Source organism: Mobula birostris, chromosome 10 (assembly GCF_030028105.1).
Source record: "Mobula birostris isolate sMobBir1 chromosome 10, sMobBir1.hap1, whole genome shotgun sequence".
NCBI lineage: Eukaryota > Metazoa > Chordata > Chondrichthyes > Myliobatiformes > Myliobatidae > Mobula > Mobula birostris.
This window is the reverse complement of record NC_092379.1, coordinates 11,276,556-11,304,079: the sequence shown is the minus strand read 5'-3', so window position 1 is coordinate 11,304,079 and position 27,524 is coordinate 11,276,556. Positions and strand designations below refer to the sequence as shown.

Sequence of the window (27,524 nt, the reverse complement as noted above, 5' to 3'; positions counted from 1 at the left end):
ATGAGAGAGGTCCCAGGAGGATGGCCGGACTGGTTCAAGCGGACAGGAAGGTGATAGTAACTCAAATAACCACGCGTTACAACAGTGGTGTGCAGGAGAGCATCTCTGAACGCACCACATGTCGAACCTTGAGGTGGGTGGGCTGCAGCAGCAGAAGATCGCGAACATGCACTCAATGGCATCTTTATTCGGTACAAGATAAAGTGGCTACTGATTGTGTATGCACATTGGACTTTAAAATTTAATAATTGTATGTATATGTCAGGCATTTATATGGTGGGGGCAGTTTGTAGTAGGTTTTACTTAAGAATGTGTTATTAGCATTAAAGTGGGCCACTTGGTTCAAAGTAAATTTATTATCAAAGTACAATCCTCTTCCCCAACCCCTCAATATTGTGAGCTTAATGAATTCCCCATTAATGTGTTTCAATTGTTCTTAGTTTCCACAGTCTCTCCATTTGCAGGCAAATTTCTGGGGTTGATTCTGTAATCTGTGAGTTCACTGATAACAATTTTGTTAACAGTGTGTGTAGATATAGATGTCAAGATCTTTGAGGACCCAACCTGGTCCCAACATATTGATGCAGCTATAAAGAAGGCAAGACAGAGACTATTCTTCATTAGGAGTTTGATGAGATTTGGTATGTCAACAAAAACAGTCAAAAACTTTTATAGATGTATTGTGGACAGCATCCTGACAGGCTGCATCACTGTCTAGTATGGGGGTAGGGCTACTGCCCAGGACTGAAAGAAGCTGCAGAGGGTTGTAAAATTAGTCAGCTCCATCTTGGGTACTAGCCTACAAAGTACCCAGGACATCTTTAGGGAGCGATGTCTCAGAAAGGCAGCGTCCATTATTAAGGACTTCCAGCACCCAGGGCATGTCCTTTTCTCACTGTTACCATCAGGTAAGAGATACAGAAGCCTGAAGGCTCACACTCAGCGATTCAGAAACAGCTTCTTCCCCTCTGCCATTCAATTTCTAAATGGACATTGAACCCATGAACACTACCTCACTTTTAAAATATATATTATTTCTGTTTTTTGCACGATTTTTAATTATTCAATATATGTCTACTGTAATTTATTGATTTTATTATTATTTTTTTCTTCATTTTCTATATTATGTATTGCATTGAACTGCTGCTGCTAAGTAAACAAATTTCACGGCTCATGCTGGTGACAGTAAACCTGATTCTGATGTATTGTGCATATACACATATATACAGCTAGGGAGCCTAATACCTTTGCACAGTACTGTAGGCCTGAAACGTTGCCTGCTTATTCCCATCCACAGATGCTGCCTGACCTGCAGAGTTCCTCCAGCATGTTGTGTGTTTTGCTCACTGCTGTGGGCCGTTGACAAAAAGTGACGTGCATGTGACAACTAAAGGCAATCTTTAGTCTTTTTATCTCCTGCCCAATGTTAGGCATGGCACAGATGGTGGGGATGTTTGATGACACAGTACTGTGAAAAAGTCTCAGGCATCCTGAACTACTTACTCATAGCTAGGATGCCTAAGACTTTTGCACAGTCCTGTACTGTAGTAATTTTATATATTGCATTATACTGTTGCTGCAAAAGTAAACAAATTTCATGACATATGTGAGTGATGATAAACCTGATTCTGATCTGGGTCTCTGTTGTGGACTGAGAGTGGGAAGGGGGCAGGGAGAGGGCAATCATGGTTGGGGAAAAGGGGAAGGGAGAGGGGAGGGAGCGGGAAGCACCAGAGAGGCGTTCTGTAATGATCAATAAACCGATTGTTTGGAATCAAATAACCTGATCTGGTGTCTCAGGGCTGGGTGTGTCCACACCTGTGCCCCCCCACCCTTGGCACTCCTTCACTGCCACCTGCACCAACGGCCTCATTACAACTTCCACCCAACGAGTTGAGGAGAGGGCTGTTAGCATAGGACTATTTAGCAAGTGGAACAAACATGCACACACACAAATAGCGGTAGTCCTTTGGATTCGAAGAAGACACTCTGAAACCTGTGCGTGATGGGGTTTTAAGGGGAACAGCCGTTGCACAGGGGCAATCCCAATCTCTTGGCAGAAGGGACCTTGATCCAGTGGCACGGACAACCGTTGAGGCTGGAGACCTCTCCTGCTGCAGTGGATGACCAGGACGTCTACGTGCCTTGTCGCGCTGTTAGTGCTCCACAAACGCCTGCTGGGCCTGCCTTCTTGACCGTTGGACCATTAATCGGTCTTCCCCGCTCAATCTGCCAGGGCCAGACTTCACACGCTGGGACAGGCAGACCCCCTACCTCACCGAGGGTCGAAGACCCGTCGGCTGCCCTCACCTGGTTTGGCCCGTCTGCCAAGACGGTTTACTGGGGTGTGGCCGCTGAGTGTGCTACAGCTACTTGGAGCCACAGGTGAGAGCTGAGCACCAGGTGGGGACCAAAGGTGGACGAGCTGCCCTGAAAAAGGGCACGGCAGGCCCCCCCAACAGAGGTGCTACCCCTCCCTAGACACCCCATACACCCCACACAAATACACACCAAATAACCAACCCATTCTAAAAATTAATTTTATTGAAATACAGTATGGAACAGGCTCTTCTGGGTTTCAAACTGTGCTACCCAACGATCCTCCAATTTAACCCTAATCATGAGACAATTTGCAATGAACAACTAACTTGCCAACCGGTACTTCTTTGGACTGTGTGAGGAAACCAGAGCACCCGGAGGAAACCCATGCGGTCACGTGGAGAACATGCAAACTCCTTACAAGCAGCAGTGGGATTTGAACCCTGGTTGCCTGTACTGTAAGGTGTCGTGCTCACCTCTACACCGGTGGTCCTCAACCTCCGGGCCGCGGACCAATACATTGCCGCGAAGAATGCAGCGGTGCAGCGGTGGCTGGGATGCACCCAGCACATCTTTAAGAAAAAAGCCGAAATAAACAAGCCAATTAATTAGGTGCCGCCCGGCACGTAAGTGTCGGCCCAGATCAGAGGCGATTGCCGATTGTGTCACCTCTGATCTGGGCCGACATTTACATGCCGGGTTGTACCTAATTAATTAGCTTGTTTATGTCGGCTTTCTTTTTAAAGACGTGCTGGGTGCGTTCCTGCTACCGCTGCACCGCTGCATGCTTCGCGGCCCGGAGGTTGGGAACCACTGCACTACACTACCGTGCCACCCTCCCTGATAGTGGTAACGAGGAAATTGAGGAACTCTTGATCTCCCGTTCTACCAAGGCATGGTCTTTACACTTCATGTGCCAGCCTGTACCGCTCTTCCTCTTTAACTGTATCACTTTATTCTGCATTCTGTTTTCCTCTTTACTGCACCAGTTTAATTCTTCAACCAGTGATCAGATGGATGACGCAAAATAAGCTTTTCACTGTGCTTCAGCACGTGACAGTAATAAACTACGAACAGAGGAGCCCTTTGTCCCAGACGGTTGAGAGCTTAGCAGAAGAAAGTCACAGCGGTCAGGTCTCTGGCACTGAGTCTGGCTCTGTGACTCAAAGTGAACAGGGGAGAAGAGGCGAGCTGTGGTGATGGGGACTCGTTAGCTCGGGGAACAGAAAGGAGGTTCTGTAGATGAGACTGAGATTCCCGGATGGTACTTTACCTCTCGGATGCCTGGGTCTGGGACGTCTTGGATCGAGTCCTCAGCATTCTTAAGTGGGAGGGTGAGCAGCCAGAGGTCGTGATCCATGTAGGTACCAATGACCTGGTATGTGATCAGGTTCTGCATAGGGAGTTCAGGGAGTTTGGTGCTAAGTTAAAGGGCAGGACCTCCAGGATTGTGATCTCAGGATTGCTACCCATGCCACGTGCTAGTGAGGCCAGAACTAGGAAGATTATACAGTTTAATACAGTGACTAAGGAGTTGGTGGAGGAGGGAAGGTGTCAGACTTTTGTATCATCGGGCTCTCTTCCAGGGAATGTGGGAAGAAGAGTTATCGGAGTCCTGATCAAGCGTCTCAGCCTGAAACACTGGCTGTTGAAACCCCTCCATAGATGTTCCCTGACCTGCTGAGTTCCTCCAGCATTTTGTATGTGTTGTTCCAGGTTTCTTATCCCTCTGCTCAATCTCTTGTGTTTAAGATGCACTCCTTAACGTTATCTCTTATTCTGTTTAAGTTCCTGTGGATCATGAAGTTCCCAAAGTGGAAAATTGCCTTTGATGTCAATGCTGTATTAACTCCTCTTCAGTGTAGAGAGGGAGAGGTACTCCCTCATGTCCAAGTTCAAGTTTAATTATTATTTAACCATGAATACAGCCAAACAAAACCGTGTTCTTCCAGGGCCAAGGTGCAAAACACATTACCAACAGCACACAGCACAAACGGCGCATATGGTTACTATAACAGAAAAACATACAGTCACAAAGCAAATAAAATAATATAGCCCAGGTCCCAGACTGGTATGACTGTAGATTGTCCTCATTTCGTTAGCTTCAATGCTACTGTAGATCTTTGTTATTCTTTACTTCTGAAAACAACATTTCTGTTCCAGTGATGATGACCCTAACTTGGGGGAAGAGCATCTGAGTTTTCACTGAGTCTTCTCACAACCTTCCGTAACTCCAAGCTGTCTCCATCTTCCCTCACCCCAGGGTTGGTTCCTCCTGCCTGGGACTCATCATCTATCTTTTAATTTTGTACCCTATCAAAGAACTTCCCTCTGTTCCCCTTTTACCCTGCCCCTATACACACTTACAACCTGTTACACCGACAATAGAATGGTCCAGCACAGGAACCCACAACGTTAACATTTGCGCCGACCACAATGCCAATTCAAACTCATCCTGCTTGCCTGCACAGCGTCCATATCCCTCCATTCCCTGCTTATCCACCCGCCTGTTAGGGACTGGTGTTGTGTTTGCTGCCGTGAGCAGTGCATCACATCACCCTTCCAGTCCTGATGAAATTCGCTGATCTGAAATGTTAACTCCCATTCACTCTGTCACGGATTCTGTTTAATTTCCAGCTGACCTGCTGAGCACTGGATTTGCCTTTGCAGATTTCTTTGCCTTTTGAAGGGTTGGGTTGTCAGGAAGTCGGGCTAGAGCAGGAGTGCCCAACCCTTTTTTATGCCATGGACCACTACCATTAACCGAGGGGTTTCGTGGACCACAGTGTGTTCTGTCACTGAGTGGGCACAGATGTTCTACCTGTCTGTGTTGGATTCATTGTGGCCTTGACTGAAGTAAGTTGCAGAAAGTTGTAAAATTAGTCAGCTCCATCAGGGGTACTAGCTTCCATTGTACCCAAGATATCTTCAAGGTGTGGTGCTTCAGGAAGACCTCGTCCCTCAATAAGGAAACCCCACTGTTCAGGATATGCCCTCTTTTCATGATCACCATCAGGAAGGAGGTACAGGAGCCTGAAGACACACACTCAGCAATTCAGGAACAGCTTCTTCCCCTCTTCCATCCGATTCCTGAATGGACATTGAACACATGAACATTACTTCACTACTTTTTTATTTGTTAACTTTGCACTAATTTTAACTTAACTATGTAACAGACATATATATATATATACTTGATGGAACTCAATTTTTTCTATTATTATGTATTACATTGTACTGCTGCCGCAAAGACAACAAATTCTACGGCATAGGCCGGTGATATTAAACACACAAAGTACTGGAGAAACTCAGCAGCTCAGGCAGCATCTATGAGGAAAATGAACACCCAAAGTTTTGGGTCTTCAACCCAAATCGTCGACTGTTCATCTCCGTACAACAATGCTGCCTGAACCTCCTGCACTTTGTGTGTTGTTCCAGATCCCAACGTCTGCCTCGTAGTCTCTGATTCCCATCGGTTTGTTTTTTTTTTGCAGCTTTGCAGGGAAGGACGAATGGATAAGGCCAAACAAAAAGGGAAAGTTCAGCTGGGACTTCCTCAACTTCAAAGAGGTCCCATTGGAAGCGGTAGATGCCAGCGGCTGCTCGATAACCTACGACGGATTGGAGAACTTGGGTGAGTGGCGAGTGAAATTGGGAACGACGGTTAATCGGTGACTCTCAGCCTTGCTTTTATAGAGCGTAGAACAGTACAACACAGTACAGGCCTTTTGGCCCACAATGTTCTGCTGACCTACGTATATAAACCTACTCCGTGATCAATCTAACCCCACCCACCTTCACAGCCCACAACTCTGTTTTTCTTTCACCTACGTGCTTATCTGAGAGTCTATTAAATGTCCATAGCGTATCAGCCACAACCATCACCCATCCCTGGCAGTGCATTCCAGTCACTCTGTGTAAAAATGTTACCCCCTTTCCTCTACTCACCTTAAAAGAATGCTCTGTGGTATTAGCCATTACCACAATGGAAAGGAGGAGCTTGCTACAGCTCGCTCTCCATATCGTACTGCTCAGGCTTGCGTATCTAGACAGCTAGAACACAACATCCATGGTCAACTCTGACCAACGGAAGCCTCAGTGTTTTTTACACTGGACAACAAATGTTTTCCAAAAGTGTTGCTTCCTCAGCATTTTTTTTTGTTTATGATAGACCATTTGAAGCTGAATACAAATATAATTTCAGACTACTTGTGTCACATAGGAATTTGGAGAAACGAGAAATTAACTTTTATTGAATATAACGTGTTTAATTACATAACAAGGCTGACGCTTTGCAATGGTTCAACTAAGCAAATAATCTTTTGTTGATGATTTTTGTTTGTACTCAGTGTATGAGGCTTCTCACTTAAGTGTCCAACAATAATCAGCCAGCGTTGATGGATTCTAGTTGCCCTGATACCGTTTCCCCATGACCGCAGTGTCCTGGTGAAACCTTTCACCATGTTCGTCGCTGACAGTGCCAGGATTTGCAAGGAAGAAGTCTAAATGGGAATGCAGAAAATTAATCTTTAGTGACATGTTGCACTTCATGGTTTTGTATGTTTGAAGCATGTTGTCAGCCAGCTGCACGTAGATTGGTACTCTGTAGTTGCCAAGAAAATTTTCAACGACATCCTTGAATGTAAGCGATTTTTTCCAGTCCCACTAGAAGTTCTTCAAATTGCCTGTCATCGATGACCTGTTTGATTTGTGGACCAACAAAAAATGCCTTCCTTAATCTTAACATCAATTATCCTGACTTGAATTATGAATTGAAATAACAAGTATAGACGATTTCAAAAAAATGGTGTGTGATTGGGAAATTTCATGGCAATTTTCATGATCGACTGCCCAAAATCCATTAGGTACACCCAAAAGTATTCAGAAAGTAAAATCTTTGTTGTCCAGTGTTATCAAAGTCCATATGCAGTGTACACCTGAGACTTGTCTTCGCACATACAAATCTTATACTCCTCTATCAAGTTGCCTCGCAGCCTCCTTCATTCCAAGGAGAAAAGCCCTAGCTCATTTAACCTTTTCTCAAGGGCATGAGACAATCTTTTCAGCTGAGATCTTGTCAGGAGGGATGTGGAGAAAAAGATGCTGACCATCTACCTATCCCACAAGGATCTGTTCTGGGACCTCTTGTCTTTTGTGATTTTTATTAACGACCTGGATGTGGGGGTAGGAGGGTGGGTTGGCAAGTTTGCAGACGACACAAAGGTTGGTGGTGTTGTGGATAGTGTAGAGGATTGTTGAAGATTGCAGAGAGACATTGATAGGATGCAGAAGTGGGCTGAGAAGTGGCAGATGGAGTTCAACCCGGAGAAGTGTGAGGTGGTACACTTTGGAAGGACAAACTCCAAGGCAGAGTACAAAGTAAATGGCAGGATACTTGGTAATGTGGAGGGGTATTAACGTTAATAAAAACCATCTTTCTGAATAAGCCTACCGTGTGGAACCTTGTCAAATGCCTTACTAAAATCCATATAGATCACATCCACTGCACTACCCTCATCTATATGCCTGGTCACCTCCTCAAAGAACTCTATCAGCCTTGTTAGACATGATCTGCCCTTCACAAAGCCATGCTGACTGTCCCCGATCAGACCATGATTCTCTAAATGCCCAGAGATCCTATCTCTAAGAATCTTTTCCAACAGCTTTCCCACCACAGCTGTAAGGCTCACTGGTCTATAATTACCCGGACCATCCCTACTACCTTTTTTAAACAAGGGGACAACATTCACCTCCCTCCAATCCTCCGGTACCATTCCTGTGGGAAGTTCAAGGGGGAGATTAGAGGAAGGTTTTTTTTACTCAGCGAGTGGTTGGTGCATGGAATGCACTGCCTGAGTCAGTGGTGGAGGCAGATACACTAGTGAAGTTTAAGAGACTACTAGACAGGTATATGGAGGAATTTTAGGTGGGGGCTTATATGGGAGGCAGGGTTTGAGGGTCGGCACAACATTGTGGGCCGAAGGGCCTGTACTGTGCTGTACTGTTCTATGTTCCATGTTCTGAGGAGCTTGTTGCCATGCTGCATAAATCTGTGACTTCTGTTGTGACTGTGATGTTCTTGTGAAACAGTGTGCGAGACCTTTCTGCACGGAGCGTATGATGTAAATCCCCCTGTTTTTAAGTCGCATGCCTTTGCTCGTTTAGTGGGCTTGAAGGAGCTGAAGCACCTGCATCTCAACAACTGCCCCTACATTGATGACTGGTGCCTGAGCCGCCTGCACGTGTTTGGAGAGTCGCTCGAAGAGCTGGGGCTGGCAGGTTGCCCCAGGATCACGGAGAGAGGTCTGGCCTCGCTGCATCATCTGAAGTAAGTTGGGCCGGCCATTTACGGGCGTGCTAACCCTTCCCTCCCCTTCCTGCTCACGTGTCCGTCGGAAACGCCTCTTAATTGCCTCTGTCACGTCTGTTTCTACCACTACCCCGGCAGGGCTTTTCCGGGCGCCTTTTATATATATATAGGCATCCATTAGTCTCATGAGACCATGGATTTGCGCCTTGGAAGGTTTCCAGGGTGCAGGCCTGGGCAAGGTTGTATGGAAGACCAGCAGTTGCCCATGCTGCAAGTCTCCCCTCTCCATGCCACCGATGTTGTCCAAGGGAAGGGCATTAGGACCCATACAGCTTGGCACCAGTGTCGTCGCAGAGCAATGTGTGATTAAGTGCCTTGCTCAAGGACACAACACGTTGCCTCAGCTGAGGCTCGAACTAGCGACCTTCAGATCACTAGACGAACGCCTTGACCTCTCAGATTCAGATTTATTTCAGTCAAAGACTCAAAGCACATTTATTATCAAAGTACGTATCCCAAATACGACTCAGAGATTTGGCCACCCGCAGGCAGCCATGAAACATAAAAAAACCACAGAACTCATTCAAGAAAACATCAACCACCCGATGTGCGGGGAAAAAAAAAACAAATTGCGCAAATGACAAAAAACGAGTGTATCAAACGCCAAACCAGGAGGCCGGTAGTGTTCAGTTCAGTTCAGCGTCGTTGCGATAACCAATGCAGGCTGCAGAGTCCGTCTTTGCCAAAGCGCCCCAGTCTAAATCGAACAATCCACTTGCCTTTACATACTGTGAAAACCCAACACAACCTGGGGATGTGCTGGGGACGGCTACACATTCGAGCACCGACCCAGCATGCCCGTGACGCTGGGCAGAACGACGCAGAACACAACAAAACAGAATGCAACAACAGCAAAACAAGCCCCTCCCACTCTCCCTCCCATGCACCGCCAACTCCAGGACAGGGTCCAGGGCCCAGCCCCCTGCCTCCAGAATTCAGCCCTCAGGCCTTCATTTCTGGACTTCCGATTGACCTTCGACATTGCCGATCTCCGTGTGCGCTGACTGACCGGCCCTCGTGCCTCCTGCTCTCGCAGATATTTGCACTACGCTGCAGTGGTGCCGCAAAATATAAAATAGTAAATTTTTTAAAGAGATACAGTACTGTGCAAAAGTCTCAGAGATATATATTAGATAGATATTAGATCTGATCCTGGGACAGCCGGACATCCACAGATGTCTTTTCTCACTCTGTCTAAAAGAACTTGTCCCGTAAAATCTCCCTTAAAATTCTCCCCCTTTTACCTTTAAACAAATCCTCTACAATTTGACATTCCTTCTCTGGGGGGAAGAAAAGATTATGACCATTTACCCATCTGTGCCTCTCATAGTTTGATAAACTTCTATCAGGTCTCGTCATAGTGCAGAGTACTCCTGTGTGATAGTTTTCATTTATTCCCTTCCGTGGTTGCTGCCTGACCTGCTGATTTCCTGCGGAATTTTATTTATTGAGATACAGTGCGGAGTAGGCCCTCGTAGCCCAAAGAGCTGCGGCACCCAGCAACCTCCCGATTTGAACCCTAGTCTGATCTTGGGACGTTTTTTGCAACGACCAGTTAACCCACTAACTGGCACGTATTTGGACTGTGTGAGGAAACTGGAGCACCCGGAGGAAACCCTTGCATTCCATAGGGAGAACATACAGACGCTCCTTGCAGATGACTTCAGGATTGAGCTCCGAACCCTGGCACCCCAAGCTGTAATAGTGTCGCGCTGACCGCTATGCTGCAGTGGTGCCGTAAAATATAAAATAGTAAATTTTTTAAAGAGATATAGTACTGTGCAAAAGTCTTTGAGATATATGTCAGATAGATATATATAGCTAGTGCCCAGGATATTTGCACAATACTGCAGTAACTTTATATATTGCACTGTACTGCTACCGCAAAAAAAAAACAAATTTCATGACATATGTGAATGCTGATAAACCTGATTCTGATCTGGGTCTCTATTGTGGGCTGAGAGTGGGAAGGGGACAGGGAGAGGGGAATCATGGTTGGGAAAAGGGGAAGGGAGAGGGAAGCACCAGAGAGACATTCTGTAATGATCAATAAGACAATTATTTGGAATCAAGTGACCCTGCCTGGTGTCTCAGGGCTGGGTGTATCTGCACCCACACCAACCCCTGCCCCCCCCCCCCGGCACGCCTTCTCTGCCACCTGTTTCACATCTCTCCCTTGGCGCTCCAACCTTGCCATTCCCAAAATCCGTAGACTTACAAACTTGCTGTCCGCTCCACGTTGACAAAATATGGTATTGTGTAAAAGTCTTAGACACTCCAGCTATGCCTATGTGCCACATATTTTTGCGCAGTCCTGTACCGCAAGATCACAGGCCCTCCCGGCCCAAAGAGCCCACCCGCCCGCCCAGTTACACCCGTGTGACCGATTAACCTACTAACCCGTACGCCTTCAGACTGTGGGAAGAAACCAGAGCACCCGGAGGAAACCCACGTGGTCACGGGGACAACGTGCACACTCCTCTCAGACAGCGACGGGAATCGAACCCAGGTCGCTGGCGCTGTTAAGTGTTGTGCTGAGCGTTTCCGTGCTGCCCGTTTTGTCATGATCACCCAGCGTCAGCTGCAGTGGCTGGGGCACATGATAAGGATGCCCCCCTCCCCCCATGTCGGCACCTTAGCAGTAACGTGAAAGAAGAAACCCTTACACTAGGTTTTTCCAGCTCCATGGTGTGTTGCTCCAGATTTCCAGCATATCCGGTCTCGTGCGTTTCCAGTATCCAATGCAGACTGATCCCAGGGGTAACACTGAGGAGCTGCAATCCTGCTGATGAAATATTGAACCCGTGGTTCCATCAGCAAGACGGCATATTTAGCAGGTTACAAAGGTTCCTGTGACTCTCTTTCAGAGTCTAGGAAATTATCCTCTTTGTCTTCAGCCAATGAATCGAAATCAGAATCATCGAAAGCCGGCCGGTGGTGCACTGGACTTCGAGGCGGATGGTCCCGGGTTCGAATCCAACTGGGCTCCTTAGACGCTTTCCATCCGTGTTGGGTTGAGTGTCGAGACAGCAACTCGGCCTCATAAAAAAAAACATAAAAAAAACCAAGCTTGCCACCTGATACCCCATGCGGGGCGGGAACAACGAAATAAATAATGTCATTGACATATCGTGAAGTTTGTTGTGCTGCAGCCGCAGTGCAGTGCAGTACTTTAGAAATAATGTTGCAACAGAAAATATATGATCATAAAACGTAGGAGTAGAATTAACCCATTCAGCCTGTCAAATCTGCTCTGCCACTTAATCATGGCTGATTTATTATCCCTCTCAACCCTTCTCCCCGTAACTAATCAAGAACCTATCAAGCTCCACTTTAAATATACCCAGTGACCTGGCTCCCACAGCTCTTTGTGGCAATGAATTCCAATGTCCTCTTTGCATCCTTGACACAAGAGCGAGCAAAATAGTGACGTCGTGTTCATGGACCATTCAGAAATATAATGGTGCAGGAAGAAGCTGTTCCTAAAGCACCTGGACGGTGAGGGTTCTTAAGGATGGGAGCCACTGCCTCTTGAAGATGTCCTTGGTAGAGGGGGACTAATGCCCATGGTGGGGCTAGTCTTTCCTGCTTATGGGATCATCTGCTGCACACTCCCTCTTTTGCCTGTAACGCCGCTGGCGTTTGGGGCAGCAATGAACGTCCTGCATCTCTGTTCACGGCTTCCTTCATCATGTCAGTAGCTTCCCCTCAGTTCTCACTTCTGTCAGTCATGCAGGGACTGAGGACTGCCGTCGCACTCAGATGCAGAAGGATTCTTCATTGCTGATTCTGTAGCTATTCTGTTTGACTAGTCAGGGTTGTTGGCCCTGAGCTGAACCCCCGAACCTGGAGGACCAGTGGACCACTCTACTCTTTCACCTGTCTGTCATGGGTGACCCTACCAAGAGCCAAAGCACAAGGCCCTGACTCCAGCCAACGTAGCTGTCCGGATCACTGAGGCACAGAAGCCTCCAAACCCTACGACAGGTTGTGGTCCTCTCGGAGGTCCCTCTGCGCAATAGAGCTGATCCATTTCCCATACCACACAGTCTTAAGAGTCCATCATTAGCTCCGAAGTATTTTATCTCCCAGTCTTTCAAAGGTCCATCTTCGCTCTTTATTTCCTTCTATCTAAAATTCTAATCATCTCTGTCATGAATATATAGCCATATAACAATTACAGCACGGAAACAGGCCATGTCGGCCCTTCTAGTCTGTGCCGAACTCTTACTCTCACCTAGTCTCACCGACCTGCACTCGGTCCATAACCCTCCATTCTCTTCCTGTCTATATATCTATCCAATTTAACTTTAAATGATAACATCGAACCTGCCTCAACCACTTCTGCTGGAAGCTCGTTCCACTCTCTGAGTAAAGAAGTTCCCCCTCATGTTACCCCTAAACTTTTGCCCTTTAACTCTCAACTCACGTCCTCTTGTTTGAATCTCCCCCACTCTCAATGGAGAAAGCCTATTCACTCACTTATATACTCACTGAGCCTCCACAATCCATTTGGGCAAAGATTCACCATCCCTTAGGCTGGGGGTTCTGAACCTGTGGTCCAAGGACCCCTTGTTAATGGTAAGGCTCTATGACGTAAAAAAGGTTGGGAACCCATGCTGTTGGAGAAGAAATATCTTCTCCAGTCTGTCCTGAATGATGGATCTCGTGCTCTGAGACTATGACTCTGGGGTATGGTTGCCCCAGTCAGAAGAAACCTCATGCTTGCTGGTAGATCTTCCACCTCAGAGCTCTAGCGGCCCAAGTTCAATCCTGGTGTTGGGTGCGCCTCTGTGGGGTTTGCACACTCAATTTTAGCTAGGCAGAGTAAAATCAGAAAGCAGCCGCTGTATCTGTGCTGGTCAAACATAAGAGTTGCAGAGCCTAAGTCCACCTTCCAGCACAAGGTCACAGATGTTCAAGGACATGTCCAGATGTTTTGTGAATGTAATGGGGGGATTCTGTCTCTCCATCCCTGTCAGGCAATGACTTTCAATCCCCACTGCCCTCCGGGTGAGTAAAACATCTTTTCCTATCTCTCCTCTAATCCTTCTACTACTGCTGGCCTTCGACCTGTTTGCTCCAGGAGATGGGTCTCTTTTACCTAGGATATAAAAATCAAATCAAATCCAGTTTAATTATCAGTCAACCAACTATGGATACAGCCAAATGAAACAGCGTTCCTGTGGGGCCAGGGTGCAAAACATACACAGTACATTAAAAAATAGCGAGCAATAAAAACGTAGTCATGCAAAATAGTCATATATAGCCCAAGACCCTGAGTGACATGTCCCGCAAATTGATGGTACAACTCCCAGCAATCTAGCCTGTCATTCCACTGATCGAACACTGGAGGGCAGCACCAACAGGAACGGCCAGGCCTCAGTTAGACATTGACGCCATGCTACTACATCTCCTCACCTGGAATGCAGCAGCAGGCAAGCCCACAGCTTGACGTCATGTCCTCGCCTCAACCGAGGCAGCACAGCTCCCTCGCCGAGATAAACAGGCCTGCAGCATCTCACATTGTCAATGTCCAATCGGGTCCTTGCGATCGCAGGTGAAGCGTCCACGGCAGTCACCCACGGTTACACTGCCCGCCACCGTCGCGCGCCAACCTCAATGCCTTCGAGTAGCGGGCGGCAACGCGGTCTGCACCCAGGTCAGCTCCCCCTCCTCCCTCTCCAACCTGCCGACCGGCTCCTTCATCAGCTACTTTGATCAACGACCAGCTCACTGATGCAGTAGACCGGCCGTACCCGAAATTCTTGGAGTCCAGTATAGTCTTACAATAAAAAAAACACACTCTTAACAAAGGAAAAAAAACACCTTTGGTTGGCTCCTGAGAGGCGGCTGCCTCCGTAGGCTCCGGCATTTTACCGCGATCTAGACCTCACGTAATTTACGTAACCTCCCCGTCCTTGTTTGTTTGAAGGAAAATAATCTGACCTCAAAATCAGGTTTAATATCTTGGAATTTTTTGTTAGCAGCATATTAGTACCATAAATTACAATAAGAAATATATATATACACATAATTAGACTAAATAAATAGTTCAAAAAGAGAGCAGAAATCATGTTGATGGGTTGGTTCATTGTCCGTTTGGAAATCTGACAGTGGAGGACATAGAAAGCACAGTGTGCGTCTTCAGCCCCCTGTTTCGTGAACGAGCTCCTAATCCTTGGTCTTATACTACTGTTGGTGTTCGGCTGGGTTGAATAGACCTCACGTAGTCAGGACACACAGCCGCTCCTCGACACCGGTGCTGAGCCCACTGCTGTACACTCTGCCGACATGGGGCGCATCCTTATCACGTGCCCCAGCCACTGCAGCTGACGCTGGGTGATCACGGCCTCGATACTCCTGCAGTTGGTCTTTACAAGTATCTTAGTGTGAGGCACCCGCTCACGCCAGGTAATTCCCAGGATGCCCCCGTGTCGGCTACCCCGCAGAGTGTTATACGGCCAGCTACATCATGGTCGACGCTCAGCTGGAGGGCCGAAGAAGCGCTATAAGGGTCAGATGAAGAATGCTTTAAGGAAGTGCAAGATCAGACCCGAGGACCTGGAGGATGTTGCTGCTGACCGTTCCACGTGGCGACAGCTGTGTAGGGACGGGGTTCGTATTCTGGAGATGGAAAGAACAACCAGAAGACAGCAGAAGAGAGCCAGGAGAAATGCAGCCACGGTTGTCACCACTACCACATATACATGTCCCACCTGCAATAGAGCTTGTGGGTCCAGGATAGGACTGTATCGTCATCAAAGAGCTCACCGTTAAAGGAGTGGATGTCGTCATCGGATTTCGATGGACAACCGAAGAAGGAGAACACTCTACCAAACAGCTGAGTAATCAGATCATCGAGTTCACTGGCGATGCGACAGTGGTGGGGCTGATCACCACCAACGATGGACGGCCTACAGGGAGGAGGCGGAAGGGCTCTGGTCCTGGCGCCAGGCACATGACCTCTTCCTCATTGTCAAGGAGACAAAGGAGATGGTTATTGACTTCAGGAGGACTTGCAGTAGTCACACCGCCCCCCACTTTGCAGAGGGGGCACAGCTACGAGCAGTTTCAAACCCCTGGGAGTGTAAATCACACGCAACCTTTCATGTTCCCAGGCACATCCTACACGGCCAAGAAAGCTCACCAGCACTTCTGCTTTCTGAGGAAGCTGACGAGAGCTCAACTTTGTACAAGCAAGCTCGCATCACTCTGGAGATATGCAGCAGAGAGCATCCTAACAAGCTGCATGGCTGCTCGGCGTGGAAACTGCGCTGTGGCGGGCAGGAAGGGCCTACGACCGGTAGTCAAAACTGCCCAAAACATCACCGGTACCAGCCTACCCACCTTCAAGGACACATATATATATATTGAAAGGTGTTGGAAAAGGGCCAGTAACGTCATGGGGAGGAGGCTACGTAACATCCACTCCAGGACCACCAGACTCAAAAACATTGACAGTACTTCCCCCAAGCAGTAAGGCTGATCAACACCTCCTCTCTCTAACTCCACCACCACCGTCAGTCACCTTATGTGCAGCCCAGCATCACTTTACTGACAGACAGCTATGTATAGAAGCTATCTTATGTATTTATATTTGTTGTGCTGTATTATTATTATTGTTGTGTTTTATTATTTCCGCACTCGTCGGAAAAACAGCACCAAGACAACACCGGAGGACAGCACCTTCAAGTGCAGTTGCTGCAGCCGAGACTGTCACTCCCGTGTGGGACTGTACAGCCACAACAGATGCTGCTCTACCAACACAAGACTTTCAAGGCGCAGATCCATGGTCTCGCGAGACTAACGGATGTCACCACTTCTATTATTATTATTGTGTACTTTGTCTTTTTGTGTTTATTTTTATGCTGCATTGGATCCAGAGCAACAATTACTTCATTCTCCTTTAGACCCGTGCTGCAGGAAATGACATTAAACAATCCTGAATTTTGCATCTGTGCCTCCTGTCTGATGGTAGTAACAAGAAGCAGGCATGTCCTGGGTCATGGCTGAATGATGGATATCAGCTGTTTGTGCCATTGCGTTCTGAAGGTGCCGTCAATGATGGAGGGGCTGGTGCCCAAGAAATGGAGCTGGCTAAGTTTTCAGCTCTTCAGTTTTTCCCTCCAAACCTGGCAGCATCTTTGTCAATCTCCACTGCACCCTCTCCAATATAAAGGCATCCGTTAATCTTGCGAGACCCTGGATCTGTGCCTGGAAAGTCTTTACTCTCCAGGGCACAGGCCTGGGCAAGGTTGTATGGAAGACCAGCAGTGGCCCATGCTGCAAGTCTCCCCTCTCCACGACACCAATGTTGTCCAAGGGAAGGGCATTACGGTGTCGTCGCAGAGCAATGTGTGATTAAGTGCCTTGCTCAAGGACACAACACGTTCCCTCGGCTGGGGCTCGAACTCACGACCTTCAGGTCGCTAGTCCAATGCCTTAACCACTTGGCCACGTGCCCACACTCAATATAATCACAACTTACCTGTGAAATGGTGACCATTCCCACCCATGTACCTCCCGTCAATGTTGAAATCGAACCCACATCCACTCCTCCTGCTGGCAGCTCGTTCCACCCTCTGAGGGAAGGCGTTCCCCCTCATGTTCCCCTTAAATATTTCACCTTTCACCCTTAACCCATGACCTCGAGTTCAAGTCTCACCCAAACCCAGTGGGAAAAAACCTCCTTGCTGTTACCCCATCTATACCCTTCAATTTTGTAACAAAATTATGATTAGAATTACAATAAAAAATCTGAAAGATAATAATTAGTGCAAAAGGTGAGGAAAATAGTGAGGTGTGAGCCAAAATAGTGAGATGGTATTTATGGATTCATGACTGATCAGTAATCTGATGGCAGAGGGGAAGAAGCAGTGCCAAAGATGTTGAGCGTGGGTCTTCAGGTCCTGTGCCTCTTCTCTGATGGTAGTAATGAGAAGAGGGCATCTCCTGCGTGGTGGGAGTCCTTTATGATGGATGTCAGCTGTTTGAAGCATTGTGTTTTGAAGGTGTCCCCGACAGTAGGGAGGCTAATACCCATGATGGAGCTGGCCAAGTTTATATCTCTCCAGTTTTTCCTCATAAAATTCAGTTTTCCAAACCTGGTCGCACACTTGTCAATCTCCACTGCATCCTCTCCAATCTAATCACGTCTTACCTGTAAGGTGGTGATCAGGACCGCTGGCAGCTCTCCAGCTGTGGTCTAACTGCTCCCATCAAAGGTTTGAGGAATAAACAGCATCGGAACTAAGTCTGTAAAAGCAGAAGGCGTAGGACCAGAGTTGGGCCAATCCTCTCCATGGCTGATCTATTATCTCTCTCAACGCCCATTCTCCTGCCTTCTCCCTGTAATCTCTGACACCCTAATAAGGCATCCGTTAGTCTTGCGAGACCATGGATCTGTGCCTGGAAAGTCTTCACTCTCCAGGGCGCAGGCCCGGGCAAGGTTGTATGGAAGACTGGCAGCTGCCCATGCTGCAAGTCTCCCCTCTCCACGACATCGATGTTGTCCAAGGGAAGGGCACTAGGACCCATACAGCTTGGCACCAGTGTTGTCACAGAGCAATGTGTGATTAAGTGCCCTGCTCAAGGACATGACACGCTGCCTTGGCCAAGGCTCGAACTGACGACCTTTAACTCTAACACAAACACCTTAACTAACCAAGAACCCATCGACCTCTGCTTTAAGCATACCCAATGAATTGGCCTCCACGGCCGTCCGTGGCAATAAATTCCACAGATTCACCACCCTCTGGCCGAAGGGTCCTTTATGATGGATGCCACCTTCTGGGAAGATGTCCTCAATGGTGGGGAGGCTTGTGCGTGTGATGGAGCTGGCCAAGTCTACAACCGTCTGTACCTTTCTCCGACCCTGTGCATTGGTGCTTCCACATCAGATAGTGATGCAACCAGTCCGAGTACTCTCCATGCCAATATTTTATCTTACAGGTCTGCACTTTAAAATAGCCGCGCTGAGTCTCCTGCTTTAGGTCCCTTCCTTTGTCCTCTTTGACTGTTGTCTGTTCTGCACAGGAACCTCAAGCGCCTGGACCTGTCGGACCTTCCCTCCGTGAACAACCGAGGACTGGTGAGGATCCTGCTGGAGGAGAGCCTCCCGCAGTGTGTAATTGTGGGGATCGAGTACGAAGACGGATTGTTACCACAGCCCCTTCCCAAACAGAACAGTCCCACTCCGTGTTTCAACAAGCAAAAGGGTTGGAGCGACCTTTTTTGACCGACACCCAACGGACTTCACACATCTTGCAGAGGTTTCAACGTCTCCCTGGTCTGTTCCCCAGCACCATCAGCCTATTCTCAAACCAGCCACCAGAGGGCAGAGCAGGATCAGTCAGTGGTAACTTTGTTCTTTTAACTGAATTAACCTCAAATCTGTGCTCCAGCCTTTAATCACAGAAGAACTTATTGTAGTGCTGACCTTAATCAATCTTAACTTAATCAATTTCTTCCCTAATTTTGCTTTTGCCTCAGTTTAAGTCCAATCACTCGTTTCAGATATCGAAAGTTATTTATTAAAGTTTAAAATTTTCTTAAAGATTAGCTTTATTTGTCACCTGCACATTGAAACAGTGAAGTGCATCGTTCTGCGTCAATGACCAACACAGTCTAAGGATCGTGCTGGAGGGCGCCAACGTAGCGTGCCCACAACTCACTAACCCCAACCCTAACCGTACATCTTTGGGCTGTGGGAGGAAACAGGAGCACCCGGAGGAAACCCATGCGGTCACGGGGACGGCGTACAAACTCAGAATCGGACTCAGGTTTAATACCGCAGGCAGAGTGTCATGAAATTTGTGGTCTTTGCGGCAACAGTACAATCGAATAAATAATGATAGGAAAAAATCCTGAACTGCTGTAAATATATAATATCATTAAATTAAATAAGTAGTGCAAAAATAAATATAAAAAAGTAGTGAGGTGGTGTTCACGGGTTCAATGTTCATTTAGGAATCGGATGGCAGAGGGGACGAATTGAATTGAATTGACTTTATTTCTTACATCCTTCATATACATGAGTAAAAATCTTTACGTTACGTCTCCGTCTAAATGTGCAATGTGCAATTTATAGTAATTTGTAATAAATGGTATGTACAACAGGACAGTCAATATAACATAGAAATACAATTGTATCAGCGTGAATTAATCAGTCTGACGGCCTGGTGGAAGACGCTGTCCCGGAGCCTGTTGGTCCTGGCTTTTATGCTGCGGTACCGTTTCCCGGATGGTAGCAGCTGGAACAGTTTGTGGTTGGGGTGACTCGGGTCCCCAATGATCCTTCGGGCCCTTTTCACGCACCTGTCCTGAGTAGTGGGAAGTTCACGTCTACAGATGCGCTGGGCTGTCCACACCACTCTCTGCAGTGCCCTGCGATTGAGGGAGGTACAGGTCCCATACCAGGCAGTGATGCAGCCAGTCAGGATGCTCTCAATTGTGCCCCTGTAGAAAGTCCTTAGGATTTGGGACTCATGACAAACTTCTTCAACTGTCTGAGGTCAAGGAGGCACTGTTGTGCTGTTTTCACCACACATTCGGTATGGACAGACCATGTGAGATCCTCGGTGATGTGTATGCTGAGGAACTTAAAGCTGTTCATCCTCTCAACCCCATCTTTTGATGTTTATGGGGGTTAGCCTGTCTCCATTCCTCCTGTAATCCACAACCAGCTCATTTGTTTTTGCAACATTGAGGGAGAGGTTGTTTTCTTGACACCACTGTGTCAGAGTGATGACTTCTCTGTAGGCTGCCTCATTATTATTTGAGAGAAGGCTGATCAATGTAGTTTCATCAGCAAATTTAATTAGCAGAATGGAGCTGTGAGTGACGACACAGTCATGGGTATACAGAGAGTAGAGAGGCTGTTCCTTGCAGGGGTAATTAAACCCTGATTGCTGCAGTAGCCGCCCATGCGTTCTTCTCGTCAGTAGGATTTGACTGGTGGTGTCGTCGTGGTGAGTGTCTGCAAAGAGTACTTTTCAGTGTTCATTCTCAGAGCGTGACAGAGCCAGCGTTTATCGGCCAACCCTGATTGCCCTCAAGAAGCTGGTCATGAGAATCGCTGAGCAGTCCTTATGATTCCATTTAATATCAGAGAATGTATACAGTATACAACCTGAAATTCTTGTTCTCCACAGACATCCACGGAACAGGAAAAACCCAAAGAATGAATGACAGCAAACGTTAGAACCCCAAAGCCCCCCCAAACAAGCAGCAGCAAAAGCATTAACCCCCCCTTCCCCAACCCCCCCACTTGCTCCAGCAAAAGCCCCAACCCTCCCACCCACAATGCCAGCAGTAGCAAAGACTCCCCCCCCAAAGAGACCATGATCTAGAGTCCATCAAAAACCTACTGTCCATCCCAACACTTGGACACCTCAGACAGGCTCTCTCTCACTAGCGAGGGAGAGAGGTATCGCTTCTGCAGCGACAGCAAGGGAGACCAGCAGCTTGCCGTTTCGATGGTAGAATCTGCCGCATTGCTTGGTTGGGTTCCCCCGAATCGAGCAACAGACTCTCATTCATCGTTGAGTGAGGGAGAGATCGACCGAGTACAGGGGCCCCTTCTTCCTTTTTCAATATTTTTATTGATATTATATAAATTGCATGAATACAAATACAAAATTCATAAGGATACAAGTAAATAATACAAATTACGTTACACTTAAATCACAGTATCCCGTATTACAAATCAATCATGTAGAAAAAAAGATTGAACTATGAAATGAAATAAAATAAAATAATTGTATTTTATTTAAAAAATCTATCCCCACTACCAAAATGAGCTGGTTGGTAAAAAAAAAGAAGAAAAAAGAAAAATACCTTACCATATGATTTTATAATAATAATGACTCAGATCCATACTTGAATAACCATTCAAAGATTATGAAAGTAATTCAGAAAGGGTCCCTAGGGGCCCTTCTTCCGACAGCAACGCACACCACCTGCTGCCTGGATGCTTCAATCTCTCATGATACTTCAGCTGGCAACTTCGGTGAGGGACCGGGTCGTCCATGAGGCCGCACCCTGAAGGCACACGTCTTCCAGGCCGCACAGCGAGCCCAAAAGTGAGAACCCACCCTGCCCGTGAAGAACCATAGTTTGAGCTGCAGCTGTAGATCACGGACACCGACAGGCCTGCAGCCTCTTTGAAAAGGAAGAAAAGACACGCAAGAAGAGAAGATTAAACTGTTTTGTGGACAAACTGGAAGTCGTCACCAGGGTCTGCAAAGCCCACTGGTGCCATCTTTAGCTCCTCCCACTCTCTGATGAAAACGTTCCCACGGTGAGAAGGTCCAGTAATTAATACCCTGAGGAGTAGGTGGCTTCACCCATCTCGTGTTACTGTTATTTGAGTCAATAGCGGCATGCAGAGTGACAGAGTCACACAGCACGAACACAGGCCATTCAGCCCAACTGACCAAAATGTCGACCTAAGCTGATCCCACTTGTCTGCATTTGGGCCTATATCCCTCTAAACCAGGGGTTGTCAACCTGGGGTCCTTGGACCCCTTGCTTAATGGTATTGATTCCAACCACCGCCCCCCCACCACCATCTAAACATTCTCCTATCCATGTACCTGTCCAAAAGTCTTTTCGACACATCCACCTCTACAACTTCCTCTGACATCTTGTTCCATATTCCCTGCACCCTTTGTGTGAAGGAGTTCCCTTTTAAATCTGTGTGTTCTTGTTTTAGGCATATTGATAAGGTCACTTTTCAGCTTTCTTTGTTCAAGGGAAAACAGTCTCAGTCGCCAGCCCTGCAGTCCCAGTGATCGTTCTTGTGACTCTTTTCTGCACTCCTTCTGGCTTAAATGGCATCCTTCCTACCGCCAGGTGACCTGAACTGCACACAAGACTGTGACTTCTTACTTCATCCTTCACTTCCCTCACCTTCTTATTCTTGCTTCCTCCCCCTCCCTTTCCAGTCCTGGTGAGCCACCGACTGTAAAAAGGTTCAAAGGTCACTCAGTCCTCTTTTATTGTCATTTAGTAATGCATGCATTAAGAAATGATACAATGTTCCTCCAGAATGATATCACAGAAACACAGGACAAACCAAGACTAAAAAAAAACTGACAATAACCACATAATTAGAACATATACATATTATAACAGTGCAAGCAATATCGTAATTTGATGAAGAACAAACCATGGGCACGGTAAAAAAAATCTCAAAGTCTCTCGAAAGTCCCATCATCTCACGAAGACGATTGAAGGAAGAAAACTCTTCCTGCCATGAGCTTCCAGCGCCACAAACTTGCCGATTCAGCATCCTGGAAGCATCCGACCACAGCCCAACTCCGAGTCCGTCCGAAAACTTCGAGCCTCTGACCAGCTCTCCGACACCGAGCATCATCTCTGCCGAGCGCTTCAACCCCGGCCCCGGCAACAGGCAATAGGCAAAGCCAAGGATTTGGGGCCTTCCCGTCCACAGATTCTGGATTGCACAGTAGCAGTGGCAGCGAAGCAGGCATTTCAGAAGTTTCTCCAGATGTTCCTCCGTGCTCCTCACGGCTGTCTCCATCAAATCAGGATTGTGCACGGCATCCTACTTCACAAATACGATATCGTTTCGGAGTGGCCATCTTTTCTCCCCTCCATTTATTATCGATGTATACAACTCTGAAATTCTTCTTCTCCGGATAGCCAGAAAGAAAAGAACAGCAGCTCGATCGGCAACCCCCAAATCCCCCCCTCCCCACATTAAAAAAGAACAAAAACGGACCAAGAGCATCGACCCCCAAATCCCCCTGCCCCGCACAAAAAAACCCCGAGAAAGATCAGCGTTAAACACAGAATATAAAAAATCTATAAGGCTGAAAGTAAGTCCAGAATCCAAGTCCGTATCCAAAATGCAGAAACCTGAGTAACATTCTCCCCTCTCCAACAGCAAAGCACAGAGCCATCCCACCGGTGTTCAAAAGGCAGTCTCCTCTCTCCAATAGAGCTCAGAGTGATCCCACCAGCGGTCAAAGGCAGTCTTCCCCTCTCCAATTGCAGAGCGATCCCACTAGCAATCAAAAGGCAGTCTCCCGCTCCCAATAGCAGACCATAGAGCTATTCACCAACGATCAAAAGGCAGTCCCCTCCCCGCCTGACCTGCTGTGTTCCTCCAACATTTTGCAAGTATGCTCTGGATTTTCAGCGTTTGCAGTATCTCTTGTGTTCATGATTCGCTTCTCAAAGCGTGGGCTTGCCATCAACTCTTGCAGTGGCAGCATGTGGCTCCATCTCCCGTACTCACTGCCCGGTGAAGGCAAGTTTGCCAAACCAACACACCACGAAATGCTGGAGGAACTCAGCAGGCCCGGCAGCATCGATGGAAAAAGAGTAAACCGTTGACGTTTCGGACTGTGACCCTTCATCAGGACTGGAAAGATAGATGGGATGTCAGGGTAAGAAGGTGAGGGGAGGCCTCCGTTAGTCTTGCGAGACCATGGATCTGCACCTGGAAAGTCTTCACTCTCCAGGGCGCAGGCCTGGGCAAGGTTGTATGGAAGACTGGCAGTTGCCCATGCTGCAAGTCTCCCCTCTCCACGACACCGATGTTGTCCAAGGGAAGGGCATTAGGACCCATACAGCTTGGCTCCAGTGTCGTCGCAGAGCAATGTGTGATTAAGTGCCTTGCTCAAGGACACAACACGTTGCCTCGGCTGGGGCTCGAACTCACGACCTTTAGGTCGCCAGTCCAAAGCCGTAACCACTTGGCCACGTGTGGAGGAGAGGTAGAAGTATAAGGTGTTAGGTGATCGGTGAAACCGGAAGAGGGGGAGGATGTTGAGTTAAAGAGCTGGGAAGTTGACTGGTGAAAGAGATAAAGGGCTGGAGAAGGGGGAATCTGATAGGAGAGGGCAGAAGACCATGGAAAAAAGGGAAGGGGGAGGAGCACCAGAGGGAGGTAATGGGCAGGTAAGGAGAGAAGGGGAGAGACAGAAACAGGAATGGGGAATGGTGAACGAGAGGAAGGGCTCTGGGTGCTCTGATTTCCTCCCATAGTCCAAAGACCTTTTACCTCTTCTCCCTGGGTCCCCTCATCCTTCACTTTTTCCCTATGGTCCACTTTCATAGAACATAGAACATCGAATAGTACAGCACAGTACAGGCCCTTTGGCCCACAATGTTGTGCCAACCCTCAAACCCTGCCTCTCATATAACCCTCCATCTTAAATTCCTCCATATACCTGTCTAGTAGTCTCTTAAACTTCACTAGTGTATCTGCCTCCACCACTGACTCAGGCAGTGCATTCCACGCACCAACCACTCTCTGAGTAAAAAACCTTCCTCTAATATCCCCCTTGGACTTCCCACCCCTTACCTTAAAGCCATGTCCTCTTGTATTGAGCAGTGGTGCCCTGGGGAAGAGGCGCTGGCTATCCACTCTATCTATTCCTCTTATTATCTTGTATACCTCTATCATGTCTCCTCTCATCCTCCTTCTCTCCAAAGAGTAAAGCCCTAGCTCTCTTAATCTCTGATCATAATGCATACTCTCTAAACCAGGCAGCATCCTGGTAAATCTCCTCTGTACCCTTTCCAATGCTTCCACATCCTTCCTATAGTGAGGCGACCAGAACTGGACACAGTACTCCAAGTGTGGCCTCTCCTCTCAGATTCCTTCTTCTCTAGCCCTTGACCTTTCCCACCCGCCTGGCTTTACCTATCACTTTCCAGCTAGCCTCCGTCCTCTCCCCCGCTCCCCACCCCAACCTTTTTATCCTGGCATCTTCCCCCTTCCTTCTCAGTCCTCGGGAAGGGTCTCGTCCCAAAACATCAACTGTTTATTCATTGCCATAGACAGTGCTTGGCCTGCTGAGTTCCTCCAGCATTTTGTGTGTGTGTTGCTCTAGAGTTCTATAGACCTTTTCGTGTTTATTAGCTGTTAGTAGTTTAATTGGCCATTGCAAATTCTCCTGTGGTTAGGCTAGGGTTAATTGGGGGTTGCTAGGCAGTGCATCTTGAAGCGTCTATTCCACGCTGTATCTCTAAAAACATATTATTTTATTGTGGTTTTCAAGGAGTACCAATACGGTCGGTACTTCTGTCACTTGGGGAGTTGGGGAGCCCTATCTGACAGTGAGAAGTTCAGAGTAGTACAAATATGGAAATTTTCATCTGGAATTGGCAAGGGAAGGGAGCCATTTAGTGATTTTTATAAGAAGTGCTCATGGTTTTTTTTTTGTTGCTAAAAATATTACTGGACAAATCCTGGCACCCAGAAAGAGGTTACAGATGTCACTGTGCAGAGTGGAAGAGTTGAACGTGTACCCACTATTTCAATGTTGCTTTACTGAACTTCGGTGAAGTCAAATATCCCATGGCCACTACAGTATTTGGGCAATTCTCATTAGTAACGGTTCAATTATCACTGCTTACTTATGTCACAGCGTTTCGGGCAGCAATGAAGGTCCTCCATCTCTGGCAGTGTTCAGGGCTTCCTTTGTCACGTTGGTATCTTCCTCTCAGTTTTCACCACTGTCAGTCACGCAAGTCCCGGGTGGAGTCTCAGGAATACCGTCACACTCAGATGTAGAAGGGTTCTTCATTGCTGTTTCCGTAACAATTTTGTTTTTGACCAGTCAGGGCTGTTAGCCCTAAGCTGAACCCCCGAACCTGGAGGACTAGTGGACCACTCTTAGTCTGGCCTCTACCCTTTGACCTGTTTGGCATGGGTGACCCCGCCAAGAGCCCTGACTCCAGCCCAACATAGACCTCCGGGTCACTGAGGCGCGCAAGCCTCCAAACCCAACGACAACTTTGTGGTCCTTTCGGAGGGGTCAATATCAGTTTCTCAGATAGTATCTCTGTCAGGAAGAAAACAAAAAAAAATAGAAGTACTGGTAACTAATAATGGGATCTTGCTGTGCAACAACAGCCCCTCCCCCATCCCCCATTTCATGCCTTGAAAGTACTCCATTAGCCACAAAGTGCTTTGGGATGTCTTGAAGTTTAAAAAAGATGCTAGAGAAGTATAATTTTTTATTTTTCTCTCCACTTCTCTTTCCTCTTCGTTGTTTTTTTTCCTCATTCCTTTCCTCAGAAACCCTTGGGTGGAAATGACCACAATATGTGATCACATTATGTGGTGGTGGTTGTCCATTGTGTCCAACGATGACGGGGAATCCGTGAGGGAGAGTTTTCAAAGTGGGAAAGCCGTTGCCCTGGGGCAGTTCTGCTCTCTCAACCTCGGAAGGCCAGGACCAGTGGAGCAAGTATTCATCACGGCTGGGGTCTGTCTTGGATGCATAGTCATACTCATATTTTATTGATCCTGGGGGAAATTGGTTTTCATTACAGTTGCTCAATTAATAATAAATAGTAATAGAACCGTAAATAGTTAAATAGTAATATGTAAATTATGCCAGTAAATTATGAAATAAGTCCAGGACCAGCCTATTGGCTCAGGGTGTCTGACCCTCCAAGGGAGGAGTTGTAAAGTTTGATGGCCACAGGCAGGAATGACTTCCTATGATGTTCTGTGTTGCATCTCGGTGGAATGAGTCTCTGGCTGAATGTACTCCTGTGCCCAACCAGTACATTATGTAGTGGATGGGAGACATTGTCCAAGATGGCATGCAACTTGGACAGCATCCTCTTTTCAGACACCACCGTCAGAGAGTCCAGTTTCATCCCCACAACATCACTGGCCTTACGAATGAGTTTGTTGATTCTGTTGGTGTCTGCTACCCTCAGCCTGCTGCCCGAGCACACAACAGCAAACATGATCGCACTGGCCACCACAGACTCGTGGAACAATAGCACTGGCCACCACCACCATGACGTCTCCTGTGCCTCGTCGTGCCCTTCGCTCTCC

General features: G+C 47.4%; 1 protein-coding gene across 2 annotated transcripts in view; it reads left to right on the top strand.

The window, feature by feature from the left end:
* Positions 1-19,241, top strand: part of dmac2 (distal membrane arm assembly component 2) — a 29,817-nt gene extending 10,576 nt beyond the window's left edge. For both annotated transcript variants that reach the window (XM_072269908.1, XM_072269909.1), the window contains exons 4-6: positions 5,814-5,953; positions 8,485-8,647; positions 18,728-19,241. In XM_072269908.1, coding sequence (XP_072126009.1) covers positions 5,814-5,953; positions 8,485-8,647; positions 18,728-18,929 — 505 coding nt within the window. In that variant the 3' untranslated portion in view covers positions 18,930-19,241. The remainder of the gene's footprint in view (positions 1-5,813; positions 5,954-8,484; positions 8,648-18,727) is intronic.
* Positions 19,242-27,524: the final 8,283 nt, after the last annotated feature.